The sequence below is a fragment of the Phalacrocorax carbo genome, chromosome 1 (assembly GCF_963921805.1).
Source record: "Phalacrocorax carbo chromosome 1, bPhaCar2.1, whole genome shotgun sequence".
NCBI lineage: Eukaryota > Metazoa > Chordata > Aves > Suliformes > Phalacrocoracidae > Phalacrocorax > Phalacrocorax carbo.
This window is the reverse complement of record NC_087513.1, coordinates 185,672,231-185,697,901: the sequence shown is the minus strand read 5'-3', so window position 1 is coordinate 185,697,901 and position 25,671 is coordinate 185,672,231. Positions and strand designations below refer to the sequence as shown.

Here is a 25,671-nt window from a genome sequence, read left to right as displayed (position 1 = left end):
GCCGGATGACGCAATCACCCGCGCTACGCAGGAGGGTTTAACCCCAGGGCGAGCGGCTGAGCCCAGGAAGTGACGTGTTTTGTGGTGGCCGCCGGTGCGGCCCCACGTGGTGGCGGCGGGAGCGGTTCGCGGTGCCGAGTGGAGCCGGGGCCGGGCGCCGCCCCGCTCCGGGCTGACATGAATCCCTTCGCCTGGTACCCGCCGCCCCCGCCGGGGCTCCCGCCGCCGTTTTTCTGCCCGCCGCCCCCCTGGGGGACCGGCTTCTGGGCTGCCCCCGGGCCCTGCCCGCCGCCCGGCTCCTACTCTTCTCCTGACGGACACCCGCCGCCCGATGGCTACCCGCCGCCCGCCGAGGGCTACCTGCAGCCCGACGGCTACCCGCTACCCGTTGAGGGCTACCCGCCGCCCGCCGAGAGCTACCCGGCCCCCGACGGCTATGTGCCACCCGCCGCCTGGTACCCGCAGACCTACGGAGAGCAACCGCAGGGCCCGCACGCCGGTGAGGGGTGCCGGGGAGGTCGTCTCTCAGGCCCATGCGCTCCTCGGGGACCCTCGGGTTGTCCCTAACCCTTGAGGGGGGTGGAGGACTTCCCCCTTCCTGCAAGCATGTGCCCCGCTGCCTGTGCTGGGCGTGCAGACAAGCAACCCTGGCTTGTCTCTCCCTCGGGCCCTTCCCTGCCACAGCACGCCCTGCCAAGGTAGCAGGGGGATGTATTTTACCGGCTGTATGTATAATTGGCTCTTTTTTTTTTAAGGTGGAAATGGCAATTTTTCTCAGAAACGGCAAGGCGAGCAAGCCCCTGGGTTTAATAAACGTTTTCCAGAAGAAAATAATAAGCCAAAGGTATGGGTTGGGGTCCCCAGCACAAGAAAGTTTTGTACCTGTTGGAGTGGATCTAGAGGAGGGCCATGAAAATGATCAGAGCGGTGGAACACCTCTCCTCTGAAGAAAGGCTGAGGGAGCTGGGGTGGTTCATCCTGGAGAAGAGAAGGCTCTGGGGAGACCTTATTGCAGCCTTTCAGTACTTAAAGGATTTAAGTACTTACAAAGAAGATGGGGACAGACTTTTTAGTAGGGCCTGTTGTGGTAGGACATGGGACAATGGTTTTAAACTGTCGAAAGAGGGTAGGTTTAGACTGGACATAAGGAAGATATTTTTTATGATGAAGGTGATGAGACACTGGCCCAGGTTGCCCAGAGAAGTTGTGGATGCCCCGTCATTGAAAGTGTTCAAGGCTGGGTTGGATGGGGCTTTGAACAGCCTGGTCTAGCAAAAGGTGTCCTTGCCTGTGGCAGGGGGTTGGACTAGGTGATCTTTGAAGGTCTTTTCCAACCCAAACCATTCTATGATTCTATGTCAGTGATGGTCATGTGGAACTTGCCCCGTGGTACTACAGAGGCCCTGTACTCTTGTCTAATGTGCCTGCCCTTAGGAAAGAGCAAACATATGACAATCAGTCTGCAAATCTTGAACCTGTTGAAAGAAAGATACATTTTAATCAATTGGGAGAACGATCTCTGCTGCTCTCTGAGCTCTTGCACGTCATGTGAGAACAGGCATGGTCTGACTTGATGGGGAGGAGACTTAGGGCTGTAGCCTAGCTTTTCTCGCAGCCCTCGGTAACCCTATGCCAACCTGGTATGTTCACAGAAGTGGTAATTGATGGAAAGGTGGTAGGGGAAAAAGCTGCGTGCAGGGTGCTTTGGAAGATGAGTGATTTGAACTTCACTTTCATGTTATGTTAGCTTATCTTTGCAACGTGTTTTAACTGATGGCTTTATTAACAGAAATACTCATGAAAGTGTTTCACATCTAATTTAAAATAGGAATACCTTGTAATCTTGTAGCTGCAATCTTGAGATAATGTCTTCTTTTCTTTTTGCAGACCAAAAAGAAAAAAGAGCCAGTTTTCTCTCATTATTGTGATACCTGTGACCGTGGCTATAAAAACCAGGAGAAGTATGATGAACATGTTTCACAACATAAACAGGTTGATGAGTTTGGCTTGTTTTATTTACATTTTGATTTTTAGCGTTGTGTTTGATAAGTAATTAGCTGTAGTCACTCTTTGAATGGAAGACTTAGTAAAGGGATTCCAGAGCGACAGAAAGTGTTGGTAGGGGATTTTTTTTTTTGAATGCTGTGTGTAGGGGAGCTCTCACTTGTATTTTTGGTTATATTGTTGAAGTAATTTTAATGTCTGTTTTGTGGAGTATTGTGAAGTCACCCCAGTGGTAGTGATTGATTAATTGACATCAGTATAACATGTAAATTTTTTTGTGTGAAAAGGCTTTATGTGGAAAAATATATTTTAAAAATCCACTCCTTTATTGCAAAGAAGCACCGAAATTTGAAATTGGAGAGTCTTGCAAACCTTTCTCCTAGGTTAACTTCATGTTATCTCCAATTGTCAGATATGTTGCCTTCACTGGTTATTCTAAAGTCGGATGACATTTGGAAGTACGTATCTCTTATTACTGTTTTTAGAGTCGCATTTGTTTTGAAACTGAGTAGCTTAAAAGCTCTGTGTAACTATTTGTACTGGCATCTTGCACTGAGTTTGTTTGAAGTGTACTCGAATGCTTGTTTAACTTGTTTGGGTAACTTGGTGTGTCTTAAGTTCATCCCCTTATCTTGCAGTGCACGGAAGAAGGCTGCAGTTTCAGCGCACATGAGAAGATAGTTCAGATACACTGGAAGAATGTAGGTATCCCCCTGGGCCCAAAATATGAGCCTATGCAATCTTTACTGTAGTCCCTCCTCTCATTCTTCAGAGGCTTGCTTTCTGGAAGGAAAATGTATCACCTCTGAGTAGAACTTGTTGTAAGATAACGTCGTGGATGAAAATATGTGGAATGCTGTGGGATTTTTTAATGGATTCATTTTGTAATCGCTGTGTGCAGTCTCACCACTTCAGGAGGTGAAAACAGTGTGACAACTATGATAGTTGGCAGAATGATGCTTTCTTTTTTTCTTGTGGGTTTTTTCCTACCCCTTTTAAACACCTGTGAAATACTTTTTCCTTAGGCACATGGACCTGGTGCTAAAAGAATAAAATTAGATAGTCCAGAAGAGATCGCTAGATGGAGAGAAGAAAGAAAAAAGTGAGTAAGACTTGTGACCTATGAATTTGTTTTACTGTATTTTTCCCAGGTGATCATTAGGTGACAGCTGAAAGGCAGTAGCAGCGTGTTTTTTAATAGCTAAGAAATCTGGAACTCTTGTACTGACTATAACTTTAATACATGCAACTGTGCAAATTTCCGCAGCTTAAGTTGTCCTCCTCGTAAACCTACAGGGGTCTTCTAATTTTTAAGAACCTTCTGCATTGCTTGGCACTTTTCTACTGAAAGAGAACAGAATCCATGAATGATGCTGTCTCAAGTAGTCTAACTCACCTTGTACCTAGAGTACAAGGTAAAATTCACATGTAAGCAGTATTTCTCATTCTGTGATGTGAGGTGGTATGACTTCTTTCTATTTACAAGGGTTAAACTGCTTAAAAATTCACACTGGACTTTTGTAGATCTTCTCCCACTGATGTTTGGGGTTTCTTTCCCCACTAAGTTGAACAGATTAATATCTACCCTTTTCCAGCAGGTGGAAGATGCTGTAGGCTTTCCTCGCTTCTGTTCCAGACTTGGAACAGTCTTGCGAGTGATCAGTACCTGGGTTTTCTTTCTGTGAGCAGGAGTCCTATATGCAGAGTGGGGAGAGATACAAATTTAATTTCAAGATCGCTGGTGACTAGCTTGGGCAGTGTACTAGTCACCCGTGTTTTTTTTAAATGAAAATAACCCCAGTTGTCTGATGCAGTCTGGCTGATGAATCCAGCTTGCATTTATGTCAGAAAGCGATGTTAATGCGTTCTTGTTTTGAACCTGATTTCCCTTAATAAGTTTTTACACAGTGGCTTTGTGAAAAAGGGAAAATGAGCAGAGGGTATGCTAGGAGATTTTTCTTTTATTGCCTCCCATCACTTTCTGCTGTATTGGGAAGCAAAAGTTCTCCCCAGGGAGCAAATCCTTCCTGCAAGTTCAACATTCCTTTGGACGTGGTTTCAGCTTCTGCAAATTTCAGAACCACAAAGGGAAGTCTTTCAGTATATCAGCACATCATAGCAGTCAGCCATTGCACCTGCTGTCATTTTTTACAAATGAGGACAATCTGTAGGTCCTGGGGGGTGTGTGTGTGTGTGTGTTTTAAACAGCTTTTTTTTTTGTTTGGATTATTTTTGTTTGCTTTTTAACCAAAAACTTCTTTTGTCCCGTGGTTTAAAATGCTGTAATTAACCAGACAAAAATTGCTTGTGACCTGTGCAAGTACAAGTTTTGGTTGCAAGGTTTCATTTTATTCAAAAGATACTTGAGGATTTGGTTTTTTACTTGCTTTCACTCTACATATTGCTGTCTCTTCCACCCCACCCCCCCCCAGTAGTGAAACTTACCAAGTCTTTATTAATTTCAATACAAAGTGTTTGAACAGAGTTAGCAAACACCAAAGTGTCCTTAGATTTGTCTGTCTTGTGGCCCACACTTGATTTTCTGACAGTAGCTCCAAGGAAGGATATCCATACTTTTGTGCAGTCTTTGCTATTCATTTGAGACTTTGCATACGCTTTTCTATTTTGGGAGTTGTTTGGGAGAGTTCCTGTGTGTGGCTGATGCCAAGGTTTAAGTGTTGAAATGATGTTTAAGGTATGTATGTCAGTACATACTCTGCTGCATGCTAGAACATTAGGGAAGCAGGAATTGAATGTACAGTCATGTTTAGGTACTGTTGGCTTGGGGGGTGGGTGCTATGAGTCAAAGCAACATTTGTCTACAGTTAGTTATAAGGATGATATTCTGCCTGAGATTGTTTTTGTTGAGTTTCTAGAGAATGTCGTGGCATGTACTGTTGTTTTTTTACAGATGAATATAATTTGCCTGGCTACAACACTGCTGAAAGCCTTTATCTCCATTTATTTTACTCTGCTGCAGTGAACAAAGTCTTGTAGTGATGACCACCAACCAAAAAAGGCAATACGATTAGGACCGTTTAAGCCAAGGCCACTAGATGGAGTACTGCTGTAGCTGAGTTTGGTACTTCAGTCCTTGTGTGGGCACCTTGTTTCGCTATAATGGATGGGTGTAGGATGACTACCTGAGTGGCTTTTGTTGCTCTTTGTACAGCAAGGAAGCTGTACTAACATCCTTCTATTTTTTTTCGTATTTTTTTAAATAAAAAATTTTAAAAAATTTAATTTAATTAAAAGAAAAAAGAGAAACCCAGCTGAAATTTTTGTGAAGCATAAATTGGGTCTCCAGCAAAGCATCAGTTTAGTACTGAAGGTCAGTTGTTGACTCATAATAAACATTGCAGTGTACAGGAAAAAAGGATACCAGAGGGAGTCTGAGCTATTAGGCAGATGTGGTTTGTGGTGTCAGGAAAAAGCCGTTTTCTTTCTAGAAGCTCCAGTCAGAGCTAAGAATGAATCTTTATAGGTCATTAGTAGTTTGTCCCTCATTAGGTTGCAGTGATTTAATGTGTGTGTTTTCCTGCTGCATCCCTAACATTTCTGCCTGCTGAATCTGCTGAGCCAGGCAATCTGAAGTTAAGTGGACAATGATAGACATGAAGTTCAGCAGGATCCCAGGGTTTCCCTGTGTTTTGCAGACAGATGGTTGTGAAGTCTGACTTCAACTTTGGCAATTAAAATTACTTTTCTTGTTTTGATTTGTCCTGTCCCTTCTAAGTGTTGAGAAATATGCTGGTTTCAGCATATTTTTTTTCTTAAACACAAGTTTAAAGGGAATTATTGACAGTGCATTTCCTTAATGTGTCAGAACGAGGTACTGCTGTCTTCCCTTCTTTCCAAGTGAGATCCGGGTCCTGCTAGCCCATCTGTTTCTAACCAAGCCTTCCTGAGCAAAGTTTGTTAGAAAAAACGGGGCGAGGCTGCTTTGGTGTTAAAGTGAATCGTTAAATTTACTTTTGCTTAAGTCCTAATGTCACATTGGAGGATTTTCTTGATCTTGTGCATTGCTTGTAAATTCTCCCCTTCCTCTCCCTCTTTAACCTGTTGGGGTTTTTTGGTTCAGTTAGGGATGGACTGCTGTATTTCCTTGCAATACATTTCATACACTGGGCATGTGCTTAGTGAATGAAGGCCAGTACTGTCAACCACATTGCTTTTAATTAATTTGTGGGTCTCTTGTTGAATCCAAGAGTAGCTTGTAATCCAACCTGATGTTGCATTCACAGTAGTTAAGTATGTTATAAAGAAAATGATTTCTTAGCACCTGGTAAGAGTAGAGAAGATGAAGCAAAGTAGAAAGAATATGTTGGTAGATAAAGTATGTAGATACAATAGATCAAGAAACACAGGTACAATAAAGTTTACTCTGAATGCAGTAAAACTGCCTCAGCTAACATATGGTAAAATCACACTAGAGATGCAATGCTTGATAAAATGCCTGGGAGTCTTAAACCAAGATTTTCATCAGCTCTCTGATGGGCCATCTTTGTTCCCTTTGGGCTATCTGTGTCCCCTTTGCTGTTGGTTGTGTTTATGCAATCAAGACCAGCTCAAGAAATTATTGAGGCAATTTGATCACAGTGCTGTTCCTATAAAGATGATAAACTAGTATGGCTCTGGACTCCAAAATTCATTGTGTAAACTGTTACGGAAACAGGTCTGTTTTCTGGTAGACATTGGCAAAGCTCTGTTTTTCCACTCCTTGCTAAGAGCTAGTTTACTCTGATTTTTATGTGAGCAAGATGGAGTACACTGGCCTATAAAACATGTGACTTCAGCTAATGCACTCATTTATTGGGGGGGGTGGGGTGTAGAATCTACTCGCTAAGGCACACACGTTAGCGATTATGCTCAGTGTCGCCGTTCCCTGTCCCTGGAAGCTCCAGGGTATCCTTTACCTGCATGTCATTTTGTTGGTCTACATGTAATATACTCATCTTAGTCTGAAAACCTGTTTTTTGGTGCTGTCCTGACAATTTATGCTGAAAAGCTTCCAGTTTGGATTATAGAAGTGTCTTCGGTTGGAAACTGCAGCTGCTATAAAATGAGGCTGCCTTCTTGGGCACTGCTGCCTCCCTCGTGAAACCTACCGTGCCAGACCATCAAGTCCTGATTTAACTCCTGCTTTTACAAGAAATTTCTTAGGTCTGTAAAGCCTTTGTGATGAGTGATGAACCTGTCTGTGGTCAAGCTCTGACAAGTTGTTTATAGGACCTAGGTGCTGGGCTACTTGTGCTTCAGTGGTGTTGGTAGGTAACATTTTAAGAACCTTGTTTTATTGGGGGAGGAGGGGCATGCCTTCTGAGATGGATTCAAACTGGAGTCATCCCATCAGATTTTAACATATGGCCGTTTATGTGGAAAGATTCAGTATAGGCTCTTCCTTCTGCATCTTCTCACCTCTGTTCAGGAGCAGTCTTCCTAAATTTAACCTTCCTGAATAAGAATTCTTTGTATTTAAAAAAAATCCTCTATTTTTACCTCTTTTTAGTACTTTGTGGCTGTCTTCAGACAGTGAAGTTTGCAAAGTCTGCCATGAAGTTCTACCTCAAGACTATAATGTTTCTGTTGTAGGCATCTGCCTCCACTTGAATTTTGCTGCCTCCATGGGTGGCAGCTGATATCAGGAGGTGAACAGACCTCTTTGTGCTGGGGCTGTGGTACCTGATGAGTTGTGGAGTTGCACTGGGGCTGTTACGCTGGGGTGGGTGGGTAACTTTGGTCCACACCTCTTTGGTCCTCTTGCTCCTTGCAGGGAGAACTGGTGTTGATTTTGTCCGGTTCCACCAGGGCCCACTGGTGGGCTTAGCCCAGTGTTGTCGTCACACAGCAGAGCACCTGGGGAGGAGTGAAGCCCATCTACCTCGTACTGAGGCTGGTGACCTGTAGACTTGAATGTCTAGAGCTTACTGTCCACCAGGTCCCCAGGTGGAAGAATAAACTAGCAGGTGCTCATTGTTTCATTTCGTTTGCAATGAGCAACTCTGTGTGTGTGCTGTCAAAATAGGTATGTTTTCTGCACAAGGTAAAGGCAGTAAGTAAAATGCTGTTTAACATTTGAGGAGAGCTGGAGAAAATAAACACAGCTGCTATAGGTGCCTTCAGATGTGCTTTTGCAGGCATACTCAGACTTATGACGTGAGCTCTCTTTAGCTGTTAGTTACTGCCTGTGTCAACTGGAAGGGTGGTTTGGGAGAAATCTGTCTGTCTTGGCACTGAATTGAACTGAAAGCATTTGTGGAGTCCATTACGGTGGCTTGGTGGAGGGAGTGGTAACTCATAGGAATGAAAGTGGGAGGCAGTCATGTCTCAAACCATGTTGTGAGAGCGTGTCTGAATATGTCCTTAATCAGCATAACTACAGGAGCACTTTGAAGACTTCTTTGCTCCAGAATTAAGGGTCTTCCCTTATGTCTTCTAAAAGAAGAAAAAAAACATTGTGAAGACGAGCTTGGGGCTCTTTTGAGCATAACTATTTATTTTATAGCTCTCTCCCTTCCTGTGAGCTTTACTCATGTGCAAGAAAGCACCTTATCCTAAAACTGTGGAGATATGCCAAGCACAGGGGACTTTGTCACTGTGAAGCTCTTGAGATTAAATAATTCATTGCATGTTTACTGTGTTCTGGGAGTATTATAACATGGATGAACAAATGTAGCTAACAGGGAGGGGAGGAGATAAAGCATCACATCCCTACGCTTGCTTGAGCTGTATGGTGGATTTCTGGGAGAAATCCAATAAAAATAGACATTGACAGCTTGTGTTCAAATCCTTTTAAAGGAGGCAAGTTCTGTAACGTGTTTAGGTGTGCCTCATAGGAAATGCTTCTCATCTTTTTCCCTTGGTATGTGGTTGAAGCTGTCTTGCATCAGTGTGGGGCTTAACATTTGAGTTGTAAAATGGGGAAGATGCATGTGATAAGATTAAATGTTTAAAGAAAGATATGTGTCCTTTTTGATATCTATATATAGTGAGTGGCTGTTCTAAGTTTCTTGTTACTCCATTTTAATAGACATATAAAATATTTATACTTTGTGTTTCTGTCCAGAAGCCAGTGGGGGTGCGTGCATGTGTCCCATTTACCACCTTTATCTCAAAGCACTGGGATTTAGCTAACTAATATTTACAGAGCAACCGGCATAGCCATTTTCAGGCTTTGACGGTAATTTGCAGCAAGCCTTACATGTTAGAACCAGCGTGGTGTTCATCCGCAGGGAGGGATGGGGAGGGAGGAGGAGAAAGGAAGAGAGGGATGGTTTGGGAGATGGTTATAACAGTAGATTTGTTTTGATCTGCACGACTTAGCAATTTTTCTTGGAAGCTGGAAGAAAAAAGAGGCAGTAATTTTGGTGAAGTAGAGGTCGGTGTGCAATCACAGTACTGAATATTGGTTGAGAGGAAATTTGTGTATTTTTCCTTAACTGTCACATTAAAATAATATTGTGCACCCAGAAGCTGTTCTCATAACCTTTTCTTTTGTGTGTTACAAGAACTTAGCAGTTGGTTCGCTAAAGGCGTGCGATACCTTTTAAGATCCTTCAAATATTCTAACTGAAGCACCATAAAAATAAAATTGTGGGACTAAATCATGCTGTTATGTGTAGGGACAGGCAGAGGGTCCATAAGCATGACTGAACTGTTTGTAGCTTGTTTGATGGTTTGGTAAACCTAATCATGCCAATTTGGTGTATTTATTTATTTATCTGAGTATGTAAGCATAAATGCACTCAGGTTTCTTGCCTTTTTAAGAAGCAAACAGTCTGTTGAACTTCCATTAAATGTTTTAAAAATCTATTACATTTATAGAGGAAGCTAGTTTGGTAAAGGGTGAATTGACAAAGTACAGTTAATCATTTAAGAGCCAGTGAATTTTTTTTTCTTCTAGAAATTTTCCTACATTGGCAAACATTGAACGGAAGAAGACGATGCAGATACAGAAAGAAGAAAGGGGAGAAGTGCTGACTACCCAACAGTTTGGGTAAGCATTTTGAAACAAGCTTGTTACTCTCCTGCTAATGAGTTCAGAAGTGCGCTCTCTTACTGTGGTCTCCCAGCACTTACTGCCTCTACTGTACACACAAACTAGCTGCCCTTTAACAGAGGACAGGTCATTTGACAAACTGCAGATGTAATGTTCCTTTGTTTACAGTGCTTCATAGTCCACTTCAGTTAAATTAAACAATAATTGTATTAGAAATCTGATGTTCATGCTGAATTCTGCACTCCGGCTTGTTTGAGAAAACGGCATTCTAGTGGCCATTCATTAGATCAGCGTAACCTTGGTCTCTGAAAAAGAAATAATGGGGACAGAAGTGAAGCGACATAATGAATCCACGTGGTCTAATCCTATAATGCCTGAAAATGGCCAAGGGATTTTATGAGCAGATTTGGCTTCTTACTCTCTCAGAGGATAAATCAATAATCAAGTGAAGAGGGGAGGAAGATTTAACTTTATTTTCGTAGCTTAGGTAGTGCTACTTCTACCCTTCTTCACCTTTATCCATCTGCTACCTTTGTTCTGGGTCTGATATATAATTCTGTTGGATTTTTAGCCGTCCTCTCCCTTGTATTGTGAATTACTTTCCAGTATGATCTCTTCTCCCCCACACAGTGTCAGTGTTATGTGGGACCAGCTACTTCATTAGCTTTACTTTAGGGCCTTTAGGAAGAGTTATTAAAAATGTTATAATGATCCACGCCCCCAGAATATCACTTGTTTAAACAACAAAAATGAGCTGCAAGGCAGGAGCAAACCTGCTTCTAAGGGGCTCTTGCTAAATCCCACTTGCTGCTGCGTGGAAGTGAAGCTGGAGCTTGTGTATTTTTTTTTTAATAGGGAATGACACCAAACAAAATAAAACTTGCACCATGATAAAGTGGTTGAACTAGTGCAGAATAGGGTACGTGCCAGGCTATTGCGATTTGTTAAATGGTGATGGTGCAAATTACCCTGGTGCAGCATGTGCTTCAGAAGACCCAACACTTTCCCATCCCCTCCAGCCCATTGCCTTTTGTGACTTTAGAAGGACGGGTTCATAAAAGACTGCAGTAGAAAGTGCTTTTGAAAGATACAAAGTTGCAGAAGTGCTTTAGTTATCTGAAGAACCAAACCTAGGCATTGAGATTAAAGCCACAAACATGGAATTACATTTGGAGGCTCTTATGAGCAAAGATGGCTTTTGCTTGTCACGGTAACAAACTGGTGTCTACAGGTTTATTTGCTAAGTGTTGTGGCTGCGAGTTGGGTGCATTATGTAGTCTTAAAGGTCCATCAGCAATTCCGTACTTACCTATTGTATGTGTTAGTCACTTTATATCTGGAAAACTTCCCTCAAAACTAGAGGTTGCTTGCTGTTTGATATCACTTAGTGACCTTTAACTCTCGCTGATTTTTAGAAATCCATTCTTTTTTTTCCCCTCCCTTCTCTGAACTGCTAGCACTATAGACTTGATGAACTGTACAAAAGGCTGTCATTTCTGCTTTGTATATCAACAGTAAAGATTCTAGAATCGGTGCCTATCTGGCAAATTTACTGATCCATGAGGCAAAAATAGAATACAGCTTGTTCTCTGCAAGCTGTACTATTAAAGCAAATAGCTAAGTGAGATTTAGAAGGGATTAGATACTTAACACTTCTATGGTGCTTTCCATTTGTGGTTCTCTGAAGTGGTTTACAACTGCTAATTCTCAGCGTCTCCGCATGTGAGATTAGAGATACAGAAGGACCGCTTTGGCAGTCTGTGTGGTGTCTTGCAACAGCTGATTAATAGCACATGGCTCTTTATCCCCTCTGAACGGGAAGTGGAGTACATCTTTCACGAGGGGAAGGCAGAAGGCAGGTGCCAGGCTGATGTTTGTTGGGATGTGTTTGTGACCTTGGGGTTTCTTTCTGGGTGTTGGAGGCCTGAAGGAAATCAGAATGTTGTTTTTGACCAGTCGTCAAGGACAACACCTCTAATTGAACCTATATTTGCTCAATGTCTTCTGGATTATACAACAACATCCTGAATTTACAGACTGGTTGTACAAATTCAGAAATGCAGTTCTCTGTATAGATGGAGTTGAATTACGGGAGCTAATATTAGCTGCCTCTAGTGGATGAGAGGCTGATGCACAGGAAGGTGGTGGTTTGCCTCTTGTGCCACAGGAGTGCTATGGTAGATGATACTATCAGGGCTGAGCGATCAGTGTTAGACACTGTCATGAAATGACTGGAGAATGAAAAGAAATATGTGTTGTTGTGATATAAAGCCATTTTGAATGCTATGGCAGCCCCTGTTCTCCTCTCAAGAAGGACTTAATTAGGCTGGAAAGGTATGGAAGAGAGGAACGTTGGTAATGGGAATGTTTCTGTACAAGCAAAGAAGTGGGTGGCTTGGAAGGGCTGTATGATGGAGGTCTAGAAAAATTGCACAGGTGGGAGGAGGTAAATAGAATGTGGTTATACACTGGTTCTTGTAACTCGAAGGATGGGGGTACCAAATGAACCTTTTAGACATCAGCATGAAGACGAGCCAAAAGAAGTCCTTTTTCACAAAATGTTAACGCCTTGCTGCAAGATCTCAGGGATGCCAAACATTCACATAGCATCCCACAGCACGAGATGCAAAACCATCAGTGTCTTGGGAGCGTCCCTAGTCAGAGAGGGTCTCTAAGTGGTGCTGCTGGGATGTAGGCAAGGAGAAGGGTGACCATTTGCCCTGCTCTTATGCTTTTTTCTTTTTTTTCTTTTCTCACATGTTCTTCTGGCTGCGTATCAGTGACAAGGTACCAAGTTAGAAATACACCTATGAGACTCTGCTTGCAGGTGCATGACTCTAAACCCAGGAAGAAGTTTCAGGAAGAAGCTCTTGCCGAGTATGGTATTATATGGTTGACTAGGGATAATAGGACCTCTGCCATGCTGTAGGTGAGGCTGAGGGAGAGAGTACGGTGCAAAACGAAACATGAGGCTCATTCAAGAAGGCAGACCTTGCATGTCTTTCGCAGTTGTAATGTGCTGATGAGTAGTTTCAGTCTTGTTTTGCTGAATTACAGTTCTGTTGCTTGAAAATAAGGTATTTTTCAGGAAGCTTATGTTGTCACTTCTATATTTGCTTTTCTGTCTGGGTCACACCTATTCTTCTATCTGTAGTCTTTAATGAGAGTTTGTTAGGCTCCCCAGGTGCCTTCCTATAAACATGCTTTCTGCTTATAGGATATCCTGGAAGATTAGTGGAACCAGCATGCTTGCTCTTTCCATAATTTAGGACTTGTTTCAGGTTTTTTTTTTTGAAATCCATTGTCCTGATAGAAGTTTCTTTTCTTCCTTTTCCATCCCAATGGAAAAGATGAATGTCATGCTAGTTGAAGGCAGGAGTAGGCAGTTATTATTGCAACTGATGGTGTCAGATGGCTGGATGGATTTAGTGCAGCAAGATCCTTCCCTGAGCTGTAACTGGAAACAAAGTCTTCAGCAATGGAAGTATGCTTATAGCAGGTGATTCCCTTTTAATTCCATGTTCCTCCTGTTTATGAACAACTTCACTGATTAAAAAGCCAACAAATATTCCCTGCCCTTAATGTGAAGTGAAGACACTCTGTTCTCACGCTGTGTGTGATCAAGAAACTTGCTTAGCCCTTGTACCCTTTGCTTTGTCAAAAGATAAAACACATGAACTTCAAACTCTTTATTTAGGTTCCAGCTTTGTCACATTGCCCTGCCAATGAGATGAGCTGTGACTACCTGTCTGGTCTGTCACCACATGTTAGCTGAGCTGGAGTAAGTCCTGGCCTCATGCTCTGTTGCTGAACCTTAAATGTGGGCCTGAGCTGTTTGGTTACATCAATTAATTTTATTCTCATAGCTTCTCATTTGTGTGAGATTTGTGTTTCTGTTCTCCAGCAAAATGAAGGGGATGTGGAAACCTCCAGAAAATGAAGAGAGGTTTGGGCAGCACGGAAAACAGAGGAAAAGACAAAGGCGCCCATTCTGGAAGAAATTTAGGAAAAATAACGGCGATTATAATGCACATGGAACTCAAAATGAAGGCAATGGACCAGAAGACAGCATGTGTGGAAAGGGACATGAAAAACAGCGTGCTTTGGTGTCTCAGCCATATGTGAAGGACATGGACCCTCTTGGTCTGCTGGCAAACAGTGACGCTGGTAAGATGAAGGAATTTGGAGAACTTTTATTTTAAGTGGTACTGCTGAAAAGATTGCCGAACTTCTGTGTAACTAGCAACTTCTGGGGAGAGCTGGGGATTTAGAAAAACTCTGTCCTTGATTGAAAGAGGGTTAACTGGGCATATTTAAAATGGGGTAACTCTCTCTTAGTAGAAGGTTGATACATTGATGCAGGGCTTTCCAATATCGTTGGAGAAGCATTCTGGGGAGCCTGTTGTCATACTTCTCATTGTTACCAACCAAAAAAAAAAGCCCAGGATTGCTGTACTGGTGGCAACAATAGGGCCAAAAGGGTCATAAGCTTGAAGGTAGTCAGCATCCCTGGGCCTAAAACTTGCACTTAGAACTTCCTTTTAAACAGAAATTTCTGTGGAGAGATATGGTGACTCAGGACATGGTCTTCTAACAGAATTTCCAGTGTGATTATTGTGAATCATGGGTTACTGGTTTATCTAAAGGAAATGGAGTAGATCTTGCATTTGGGGGGTCTTCTGCCCAAGTGGGCTTGGCCTGTTATGGAGGAAACTATCTCGGTATTCTAGAAGTCTTTTTGATATGTGTGTGTGTCTGACTGAATTCATGTCCACGTGTGCTGGTAGGAGGAGCTAAAACTAGTAGACTTGGCTGAGATACAGTTTGGAAAGAAGCTGAAATACAAAGTCATTGGAGGGGAAAAAAAAATTTTGGTTTAGAAAGGCTGACACAAGAATGTTTAAGATACTACCAGCGTTAAGCACTTCTACATAAGTTTGCTTGCAAGCCAAGTTGATCATATAAACACACAGGGAAAATCTAGCAGACTACTTTTATGTCTTTCTCATTTTTCTGTGAGAATTAGGAAGCATTAAAGTTTATTCTGTATGATCAAAAACTGCTTAATCTGAAGAGGAGAAGGTGTTGGGAGACAGGATATAGGAGTGTCTTGGATTTGAAAAGTTTCTATGCTGGATGCTTATTTGTCGTAGCTTTGTTTGTTTTAAAATACATTACTTGCCTTAAATCAATATTTAGCTAACAAACTGAAGAGGGTTTCTGGGCTCTTAATGGAGCACCTGAATTCTATCTTTGTATTAAGGAGTACTTTACCATAATAATCTTATTTTACCTGTAATCTCCTGATTAGGAATGCTTCTTTGTCCAAAACACTTTGCTGAGAAAGGCAGCAAAGGGAAAAGTGGTTTGAGCCACAGGGAGGTGATGCTGTAGTAACTTTAGGAAGGAGAGGAAAAGAAATAGGATCTGAGTTGTTTTAAGTTTAGATGCTGAAACTTTTGCTTGCTAGTCAGGGTTTTGGAAGTGCTGCCAAAAGGTTTGTGTGCAATATAACATGTTCTGTACAATAGCCTAAAGGACATGCATGTAAAATAATAAAATCTTTATTAAAGCAAATCTTTTTGCTTTATAAAGTACTTCAATAGTCTTTCAAAAATAATTTGATTGTCAAATATCACTTTGTGGTTTTGAAATAAGAGTATTTAGAATGTGAAAACAAATGGATTTCCTTGTATGAGTTAAGTGAATTACTTAAAATGTCAGTGTTTTTGTTTTAATTCTGGTTTTTGCTATATTATCTAACTTACTCTTGGTACTCTCCATATGTGTGTGTTTTCTGAAGTATTGCTGCTTAGTTTTTTTTTCGTGAGTATGTCTTGTTTCCACATGCCAGCAGCAATATGAACTCTCCAGCTATAACTATTTATAATATATTCAGCAGTGATGAGGTACTCTTAGGATATGGCATGTAAGCTGACTTATACTCTAGCTATTTATAGCAATAAGGCTAGAATGCATCCCCTGGAAAGACGTCTGATGCTGAGTTTTTCCTCTTGAAAACGTAATCTTCAATTAGTGGAAGGAGAACTCAGCATCCCTATGCAATTTGTTTATTCCACTAATCTCTGCGTGTTGGGAAACTTAAGTATGGTTAAATGTAACTGTATTTCCCCGCAGCATCTGTGTTTTACTTAGTGATAAAAAGTCTAATTATACCAAAGTACAGCTAGTAACTTCTGTTATAATAGGTAGAAAAGGAATGTGGTTTTTGCAACTGGCTTTAATAATGTGTAGTAAGCAGGGTTTTTTATGCTATTGAGAAATATAGTCACAGCAAATAATAACAAACACAATATAGCTAAGTAGAATTTTGAAATTATACAACTGAAGTCCATGATTTTGCTGTACAAGTACATTTTGTTGGAGTATTTAAACCTTGCTAACAGCAGCAGCCCTTTCCCTAGAGGGAATGTATTTCTTGCATAATGCATTCACTTAAGTTCTGTTTAGTGGCTAGTTCCTTCAAAGCGAAGAAATTGAATGGGAGATGAGAAAACAGAATTATCCTCTTGATTTATAAGTAGAAACAAGGTAAGATGATGAGCCTGTCAGGTGTAAAACTTTGAGGGATTTACTGACCAGAAACAGTCAGTTGTATTCCGTAATGCATAATACTCCCTCCAAACGTATTACTCTCAAAGAGAAATTGTATTCCAGTAAATGTGTTCTCCTAACTTGCTAAAAAGCAAATTAAAAGTAATTCTTCAAAATTCAAAGAAAATACAAAGAAAAGGCACTCAACCCCAGTATGCAGTCAACATTCTGGAGGAGATATAAAAAAGCAGCAAAGAATCAAAATAACTTTGAGTAAATGCTATTTTTATAGTTGCTGAAGTATATGCAAATGCTGTGTATTCTCCATTAGAAAAATGCACCATGTTTAGCATGAGCTTCCAATGTAATTGCAAATTGGCATGATTACTAAACCACTGACAATCAACCTTTCTCAAAAAGAACTGAAAGTAAAATGAGGCAGGTAGTTTAGATAAATACCTGTGTATTTTATCTAAAAGTTGTTTTACTGAACAGCATGAGCTCCGGTGAATCAAACTGCCAATTTTAATGAAATATTAGAAGAGAATGGAGAAACATTTGTGATTTTTCAAAATAAAGATCTCAAAAGTGTTTATTTCAGCCAAATCTTAAGATCTTAAGAAGTATGAGGCAGTTTTTCTATGGGGCTTAGACAGACGGGGATGGGAGAGGGCTCCTTTACTACCCAAAAATTTATTTGCTCTTACATTCTCACTTTGAATGAGCCTAATTCTCCTTTTTTTTTTTTTTTCGTTCTTTCTCCTGACTGGCTTTTGAATGCTTCTCCCCTGCCTCCACAGGACTACATCCAGTAAGACTTCAGGACATATTATTAAATCCTCTCTTTCTCTTTACCTACATTTTATAAAACAACCTTTGGTATGTGAAGAAAGAACTAGAAAGCCCAAGCTCTTGTTCAGGAAATTTTTGTTCGCTTCTGTAGGTTTGCTGGCAGGACTAAACCAGTGGTGAGATGACTTTGCCACTGAATGTCTGTAGAAGGTAGGCAAATATGAGGTTGTTTTATCAATCCACAGCGCTGAGCAATGGTGCTCAACATTGTTCTTGCATAGCGGTGAGATGGGATTTAGCAGCAAGGCTGGCTGTTGGCACATAGGAGTACTGGGAAAAATCCCTCTTGACTTTTCTCTCCCTGCAGAATCTGACAAGGATGAAGCAGCAGCCAAAGACGGGAAGCTGGGATTGACTGTTGTTCCCAAGCAGGTCACCTCTGCCCTGAGTTCCTTGTCTGCCAACTACGGCAGCGCCTCCGACAGCGAGCCCGAAGGTGTGTAGGAGTGTGTCCTCTGCCCTTCTTTACCCTTCTCCCCTGTGTCACTGCGCTGGCATGGCCTGCAAGCAATGATAAGATCTGATCACAAATGACCCTTCTTTGGGAAGGGTGGGGGGCTTTACCTCTTCTGTATTTTGTCCTTTGCCATCTCCCATTCAATTGTCCAAATGCCATTTATTTATAAATGCAGCATTTATGGGTGCAGTAGCCCAGTGGTAGCTCTTCATACCTCCATCCCCAACTACTGAAAGATGCAGATTTTCAGTTATTACAGACAGAACCTACATAGTACTTAAAATTTCTTGAGAAAAAACTTTGAAGAGAATTAAAAGGTGTTGCAGAAGAAAATACAACATATAAGCTGTGGCTTATATTTAGCAAAGATGTCAACGTAAGATGTGGCCAGTTCAGTGCCACACCTCCAAAACTCTTGGCTGTGGAAATGCCTTTTGATTTCTGGCTGGTCTGCCAGTGCTGTAATTCAGAGCTGTCGTGTACCTCTTGATTTTTAGGCTTGTACAAGTAAAGAGAGAAGCTTGTAAGAGGTTACGCACAGGGGTGTTCTTGCGGTCTGTGTACAGGTCCTTTCCAGTTTGCTTTCAGTGACAGCGTGTGCTAGTACTGGTATAACCCACGCTTAAGGACAGGCTGGGAGGAGTAAAAGGATGTGCCGTTACTCTGCTCCTCTTGTTTTCCCGTTCCTCCCTCCTCCCAGTGTTGGTCGCTAACCAGGGTTACTGGGTGAGCCATTACTTGTTCCCAGAATGGTGATAGCTCCCAGTCTTGGAGAAGCGCCCAAACAGAATGTAGTATTTGTGCGGACAGCCAGTGCACAGGGATTGCCTTGGCCTCTGCCGCATCTAGAGCCTTCTCCCCTGCCCCCCAGCCCCCCAGCGTACTTTAGAAAGCCTCAGAGTTTCCTAAAAGATTGAGTGGGTTTTTTTCCCCGTCTTTGCTTGCCTTTTCTCAGCAGCATGTCCTGGGTTGAAGAGGGGGTATAAAACGTCTTTGGTTAAAGTGTGTGTCATCAAATTTCCCAAGCCTTTTTCCCTGCCTAGTTTGGGGGAAAAAAAGCAGCCTGTTTTCAGCCTTGCTTCAAATCATGTTTGGATAGTGCCAGAAAAAAACTGTTATGCTCACCCTGTGAACTAATTTCCATGTCCTTAAGGGCTTTTTCCATAGAAGGCTTCTGGGTGTTGCAGTAAGACTTGAACTCTGTAGTACTTGGATTTGGTGCTCCTCTGAGTGTATGTGTCAGCATACAGTAGAGAACTGCTGCTGCTCCTTGTTTTTGCAGATGGTTACTATGCCTTACTTGCCTTAGATGGCCTACTCAGAGTTACAGAGAGCATCTAGCAGGCAGGGAATTAATTGAGCTTAGGCATCCTCTGCCCTAACTGTATCATGATTTTCTCGGCAGCTGAAGCTGCAGCAAGCTATATTGTGAATGTACTTTCTAAGTGATAACAAGGCAGAGGTTAGAAAATCTCATTCAACTCTTACTACTTTTATTTTTCTTTTTGATTGCAGAATTTTAATACCTTGGTTTTCTTTCTGTGAATGTTTAGAGGTTATTCTTTTGTATTTTAAAAGAAACCCCAAACCCAAATGAAACAAGGCCCTCCCTTCCTCCAAGTAAGCTTTGAACACTTTCGCATCAGGTTATGTGAGCAAGAGTAGTACTAATGAACTGCCAGTGCATGGAGATATAAGCATGTTAAAGAGGCTTTTAAGTTTGAGATGAAAGTGTGTTCTTTTTCTTTAAGAAATCCCTGTCAAGGCTGCAACAAAAGCTGAGAAAAACCAGGCTGCACTCCGAAATACGCCTCAAACTGCTTGTGTTCCTCAGAGTCAAAACCCGAATCAAAAACGTCCAGAATATGCAGGCACGACATTAAGAAGCTCGAATTCAAACGCACATCCCCCCAGAGGGCCTGATAACTGGGGCAAGAAAATATTACCTCTTCTTCCGAAGCGCCGTCCAACTCTGCTGGAAATGGTAACAGTCTTAGTGCCAAAATAATGCCTCCTGTACAAGAGTAGCACTATTTGTGAACGGTTCTTCTCTTCCCTGTGGGAAGTTAGAGCAGTCTGTTAGCAAAGGTCCTGCCTTAAAATAGCAAAGTGAGCATTTCACTTGGAGAAAGTGTAGATGCTTAAATAAACAAATAGAAATATCCCGGTGTGCATTCAGGTAGTGACTGGCTTTGGTGAGCAAGAGATGACAACTTAATCACGTGCCTAAAATGAGCAGCACAAACGATAAAACCTTTATTCCTCCCTCTCCCCTCCCTGTGGCAGTATCCAGCTGGCTTTGTGTGTGATCCCATCAGCCTTATTTTGATCTTCCTCCCTTTGCTCCCAGCTTTGCTATTCAACTGCCTTCCCCTGATTGAGGAGCACGCAGTTTTTTTCAGATGCAGTCAAAGAGATCTTGTTGATAAGGGTGTTGGTGGCTTAAACTGTAGAGTGCTGTTGAGCTGCAACGCGCACGTGCTGTTCTCTGTAGGTATGGGTAGGCCAGTCTGAGGAGTGACAGCACTGGTACCTTGAAGAGCAGGTTGGTGCCTCAGAAGGGTAAAAAGAGGTTTGCAGGGGTGAGTCCAAGGTGTTATGGTTCTGTTCTCAGTAACAGTGCAAAGCATCCTATTTAGAAGTTTGGTGGATTTCTTTAGTATAAACAAAACTTTGAAGCTTTTATTGCATTTAGTACTCAAAAGCAGCACCAGATAGGTAGACTACCCTTGTGATTCTGTAAATAGCTGGCATAAAGCTCTCCCATCAAAGGAAAACTTGCTCTGGGCAGAGCGCAGGAGAAAGCAGGGTGCCACTGACATAAGGACTCTAAAACAGCACAGGATGTTTAGGCAAGAGATACCTGATAAGCCACATCCGAAGCTGCAGATGTGGGAGAAATCCCTTGATAGTCCTTTTAGCACATACTACCATTGCTGCCAAGAATTAAAACTCCTAGTGACTGAAAAGGAAGTGTTTGCCCTTTATGTACTTCCCTAAGCATGCAGTTGTCTTTATCTCTTGCTCTTCAAAGTTGTTGGTGATCAAAGTGGCGAGGACTCTGGAAAAAAGTCATATGAAGTCCCACATGGTGAGAGAAGCTGTCAGAACATTGGAAGCCTGAATTGTAGCTTGCCAGTATAGTCCGTTTTTAAAATTGCATTTTGGTGGGTTTTTTGCCTTTTAATGTTGCTCAAAACTGTTGTTAAAGGATGCGTACTGTGGCTGTGAATCACGGAGGAGTGCCTGGGATTTGCGGGTAGGCTTCCACTGTCAGAAATGGTCAGTGTATAAAAACCTTGAGGAAGCAAAGTTCAAATTCTAGTGAGTCACTGCCGAGAACTTCTCTAAAAAGTAAGGAAGTGGAATAGTGAAAAAAAGGATGTTGATCAGTGAAATGATGCTTTAAAAAAAATAAAAGGGGAGGTAGGAGAATAGCTGCAGATGTCTGTTGGCATTCATTTGGCAGGGAGCTCGGGCACTACTAAAGCATGTTTATTGTAGCCGTGCAAGAAGTATTATGTGTTTAACCATTCTGTGTACTGACAAAATAAAAAGCCTGTGTAGCACCACTCCACTGATACCCATGCCTGCATTAAAAAATATAACACAAAGATAGTCTTTGACAGGGTGATGGTGCATCCCATCCATGCCTTTATTTGGCCATTTGGGAATTCAGCAGTTTCTCCTGGTCTGGCAAACAGAACATTGCTCTGCTGTCCCTTCTCTGCTCTAACGTGCATCTCTTAGTTCAGACGGGAGGTTTCTGAAGGCCCGTTTTAGGTGTTGGCTGCTTCTAACACCTCTTAGTAACTAATCTAAATAGAAATATTACTGAGTAGAGCCATACATCTTGCTAGGCTTGTATCAGCTACAGAGCGATAGAGGGGAATGTGCATCATCTTCTCTTCTTTTCTTTCCAGCTACTGGCCCAGGACATCCGACATGAAAGGAATGTGATTTTGCAGTGTGTTCGATACCTCATCCGAAATAACGTGTTTGGACTTCAGTTTGAAAAAGAACCACAAGCTGAAACAGAGACTGGACAGTCCTCTACAACTGCAACAACAGCAGAGGCTTTGACGGACAAACCCAATGGATCTAATTGTTCTTGTAGCTCTGACCTTCAGTTAGCAGGAGGAGAAGATGCATTATTAATTGCCCAGGGTGAGAAGGCACCCGTGGATCAGACTTCACAGGTGGTTCGCTTGGCAGATGAGGACACGTGGGAAACCCAGTCAATTCAGCGTGAAGAAGCACTGTAGATGATGTCTGTTGTGGACAACAGAGCAAAGGCTCACTTTTTCTACCTGACCAATGCTTTTGAAAGACATAGGTATAACAAAATACTCATTAAAGTATATACCGAAAGCTGATAAAACCACTTTTCTGATATGTTCTGCCCGAGGTGGCCATTTCCTTGTGAAAACAGCATCTGCATTGAGTAATTGCGTTAACCCATGGCAGAAGGACAGCAGTGGCACGGAGTATGAGCTTCCCTAGAGTAGGTGCAGAACTCGACTTTGGAGCTTCAGAGCTCTGAATGTTTTACCTCGTTAACAAACCAGTGTCAGTCCATCACCAGAGCCAAGTAGTGTTGTGGTAGGATGGATCTTCCTCATGTGAAATCATGGTCTGTCGTGTCTGGGAGTATTTGAGTGTCCAGAAGTATTTCAATGTACTTTTGAAATGGTAATTTTAGTGCATTTTTTTTTCCAGCTGTTATCTGATACAATATATCCAATATAAATCTAATCTATCCAGTATAAAATTAAGAAATGAAATGGAAGATAAAACTGACCTGGCTCTAAAAATACTGCTTGTACTTAGGAGTCTCCTCCTCTCTGAACTAACTTGTTTATTGAGCAGAGAAATGGAAATGAGGGTGCAGACTGATGCAAGAAGCCTTTTTAAAAAATAAATGAAGATGCAATAACTGCTACCTGCTTGCATCAGCGCTAGGTTGCTGGTTGACCTCAGGTACCCAGTATGAAGCCTTAGGCCTTAACTGCTGTTACAGTCATTGTCTGACAAATCTAACTCTTGAAGCAAACTCTTAGTATTAAGAATATTAACAAAGTTTAGAAAGCTTACCAAGAGTTACTGGTTTGTCCCTTTTTTATATGCATTGGGAATTTATTAGTTGGCCTTCTGGAACAATGTCTTCCTTGGTACATTGTTATGATGCTCCTACAGCATCCAGTGATTTATTTTTTCATGGATTTGTGTGCACGTCGATAGTGTTGTGAGCACTAAAAAAGCAACAGCCAAGGTTTAGACACAAGTTTAGTCTTCTGATTACATTGTGCATTTGTTTGTCAGAATCATTCTTGTCAAGGGCAGGTGTTTGTTACATTGACACTGAAAGCAGGCCATGAAAATAACCTATGATCAAAACCTCCACTTCAGAATATTTCTCTGCTCTTTGTCTTTTAGTCATGGCTAAATGTTGGAGTTAAATCTCAGGGACTGATTTGATTTTTTTTTTGTTCTTTGGTAGAAGTCTAGCCTTCCATTCCATCATCTAAAATACTTAGACTCATATGGGGTGTTTTTGTTGCCTAATAACTGTTTTCTTTCCTCTGGTTGCTTGTGCCGCACATCTCATTTGTGGTGCATAGAAAACAAGAAATAGTTAAAAATTCTGTCCCACTGCTCTGCTGTTTATAGCTACGGCTGCATATTGTGTTTGTAATGCACCATCTAAATTTATGGAATTATATAAATATCAACACCCTTGTAAAAGCTGCATGTCTCAAGAATATATATGTGCAGAATAGAAGCAGTGATCATAAACATTTATATTTCCAAGGCAGGTGATTCATTCTTCTCATGATGGTCCCACAAACCATCTTAATCTCACTGACTTGCTTATGGCTTTTACGGTTTTACTGCGATGAAATTACCATCAAAGGACTCTAAGCCATGGAGGTCTGGCACTCAGGCAGAACCTGATTTCGGAGTGGAGTGGTACCAGTGCTGTTGAAAGCATGGGTAACAGCTGTTGGAAAAGAAATGAATGTCTTAGGATTGCTACTAAATTGCACTTTAATCAACCCTTAACATGGTTCTGTCCCTATTGAGTTGATGGCAGAGCTTTCTTTGACTGTACACGCTGACCTTGTGTTTAAAAAAAAAAACAAACCCTAAAAAAAACAAACCTTAAACCTGAATTCTTTATACTGTTGTCATTATGGACTTAAGAATATTAAACTTTCACACAAAACCAAAAGCTTTGTCAGAAGAAAATATTTTAAAAGTTTATTTCATGTAGATAGAAAGAGGTGGGTTTCTTTTGGGGGAGATCTGTACAAGGCCAGCATGCCATATATCAGGAGTTTTAACCCAGGACTCGTGGCTTACATGCCGAATTGCTGCTGTTCTCGTAGCGAACCATTTCTGCCAACTCGTGTAGCAGACACACGGAGACATACACTGCAGTGATGTTAAACCCTCAATTCCAGTCTTGGTCAACAAGTGGAGGGTCTCTGTCCCTTCCTATCCCCTGTGTTTCTTTTTGTGTTCTTTCAGGCTGTGTTCAGACTTCATGTACCCCTTCCTGCTGTTCAAGAATGTGCTTTCTTAGTGCTTTGATCTCAGCCTTCGGATAGGAAAGCTGCTGTAATGACCCTTCTGGTACAGTCAAATGCCTGTAGGCTTTTCCAGTCCTGCAACTTTCCTGTTCGGGGTTAAGAGGGGTGGGTTTTGTTTACTCCTTTCTTATATGATGCCTCTCTGAGTCTCTGAGATGAACCTGTTACTTCTGACATGCTGCGGGAACCAGTGTCTTGATCAAGCTTTGTGTAGCTTAACTTTCTCATTGTTTTGCTGTGGGGTGGTGGTGGTGTGTTGGTTTGGGTTTTTTGTGGGTTGGTTTTTTTTTCAGAATTCTTAGGGAAAAAAAAAATCCTACTTCCCAGGCTTTGTGACTCACTTTAGATAAAAATATTCCAGTGACAACCTTCACACTTCTGAAATTTTATTTTTATCTTTCTTCTTTTATAACTTAGCTACTGAAAATGTAATTGTGGGTGTCTAGTTTAAATTCAGTACCCTTACGCTTTGCTGGTGGCTTTTGTTTGTTTTAAATCCATCTCACCTACTGAGCTAGAACAGTTGAGAGTGGAAAAGAAAAGAGACTTTACTCAGTTGCGGTGGTGCAGCATAGGTAATCTAGCTTTTGCTCTGAACAAAGTCACTTCTGCGACAGCACAGCTGCTTCTGAGACAAAGGTAAGGGAAACAAGTGTTGTGTGTTTCTCATTGGTATGACCACTTGGTCAGTGAGGGCTTTTGCAGCTGCTTTTATGTGTTAATGTCACAATCCTTGCATTGAGAGCACGGGAGATGGGGTGGTTCAATCAGCCCTGCTTCAAAGGAAGATGCTGTCCTTGCTGTCAGTGCTCTTATCCTCTGCGTCAGCTCCTTACAACTGGGTGTCTCTCTGCTTCCCCTTGTTCTCGCAACCACAAACTGAAGTCATGCTGTGCAGTTGTTATTCAGGAATAACCATCATACAGTCCCAGTGGATCTTAGATCCTCAAAAGTGTTGAGAAACAAATACAAACCCTTTGGGCAGGCTGTTCTGTCAAGGGCAGAAGTCTGGGCTGGAATATTGCATTCCCCAAGCTATCTAGACCTGACAATCTGGCAGACTATGAACTGATGTGGTTGCGAGACCATTCGAGTATCTTTAAAAGCCCAAGACAATTGCAGAAAGTTCCTGAGGACTGGAAGAAAAGCAAACATCACTTCAGAAGGATCTGGGGACAGACAGGCTCATAAGCTTCACCTTGATCCTGGGG

At 41.8% G+C, this 25,671-nt stretch overlaps 1 protein-coding gene across 2 annotated transcripts; it reads left to right on the top strand.

Annotated features, from left to right (window-relative positions):
* Nucleotides 1-70: 70 nt before the first annotated feature.
* Nucleotides 71-24,027, top strand: NUFIP1 (nuclear FMR1 interacting protein 1). 2 transcript variants are annotated; one of them, XM_064440838.1, is made up of 10 exons: nucleotides 71-388; nucleotides 756-844; nucleotides 1,888-1,992; nucleotides 2,643-2,705; nucleotides 3,030-3,106; nucleotides 9,908-10,000; nucleotides 13,908-14,170; nucleotides 17,718-17,846; nucleotides 19,619-19,851; nucleotides 21,791-24,027. In XM_064440838.1, the coding sequence occupies exons 1-10, from the start codon at nucleotides 178-180 to the stop codon at nucleotides 22,130-22,132; spliced, it is 1,605 nt and encodes a 534-aa protein (XP_064296908.1). In that variant the 5' UTR covers nucleotides 71-177; the 3' UTR covers nucleotides 22,133-24,027. The 2 variants fall into 2 exon arrangements, with proteins under 2 accessions (XP_064296908.1, XP_064296907.1); XM_064440837.1 differs by having other exon boundaries at nucleotides 71-499.
* Nucleotides 24,028-25,671: the final 1,644 nt, after the last annotated feature.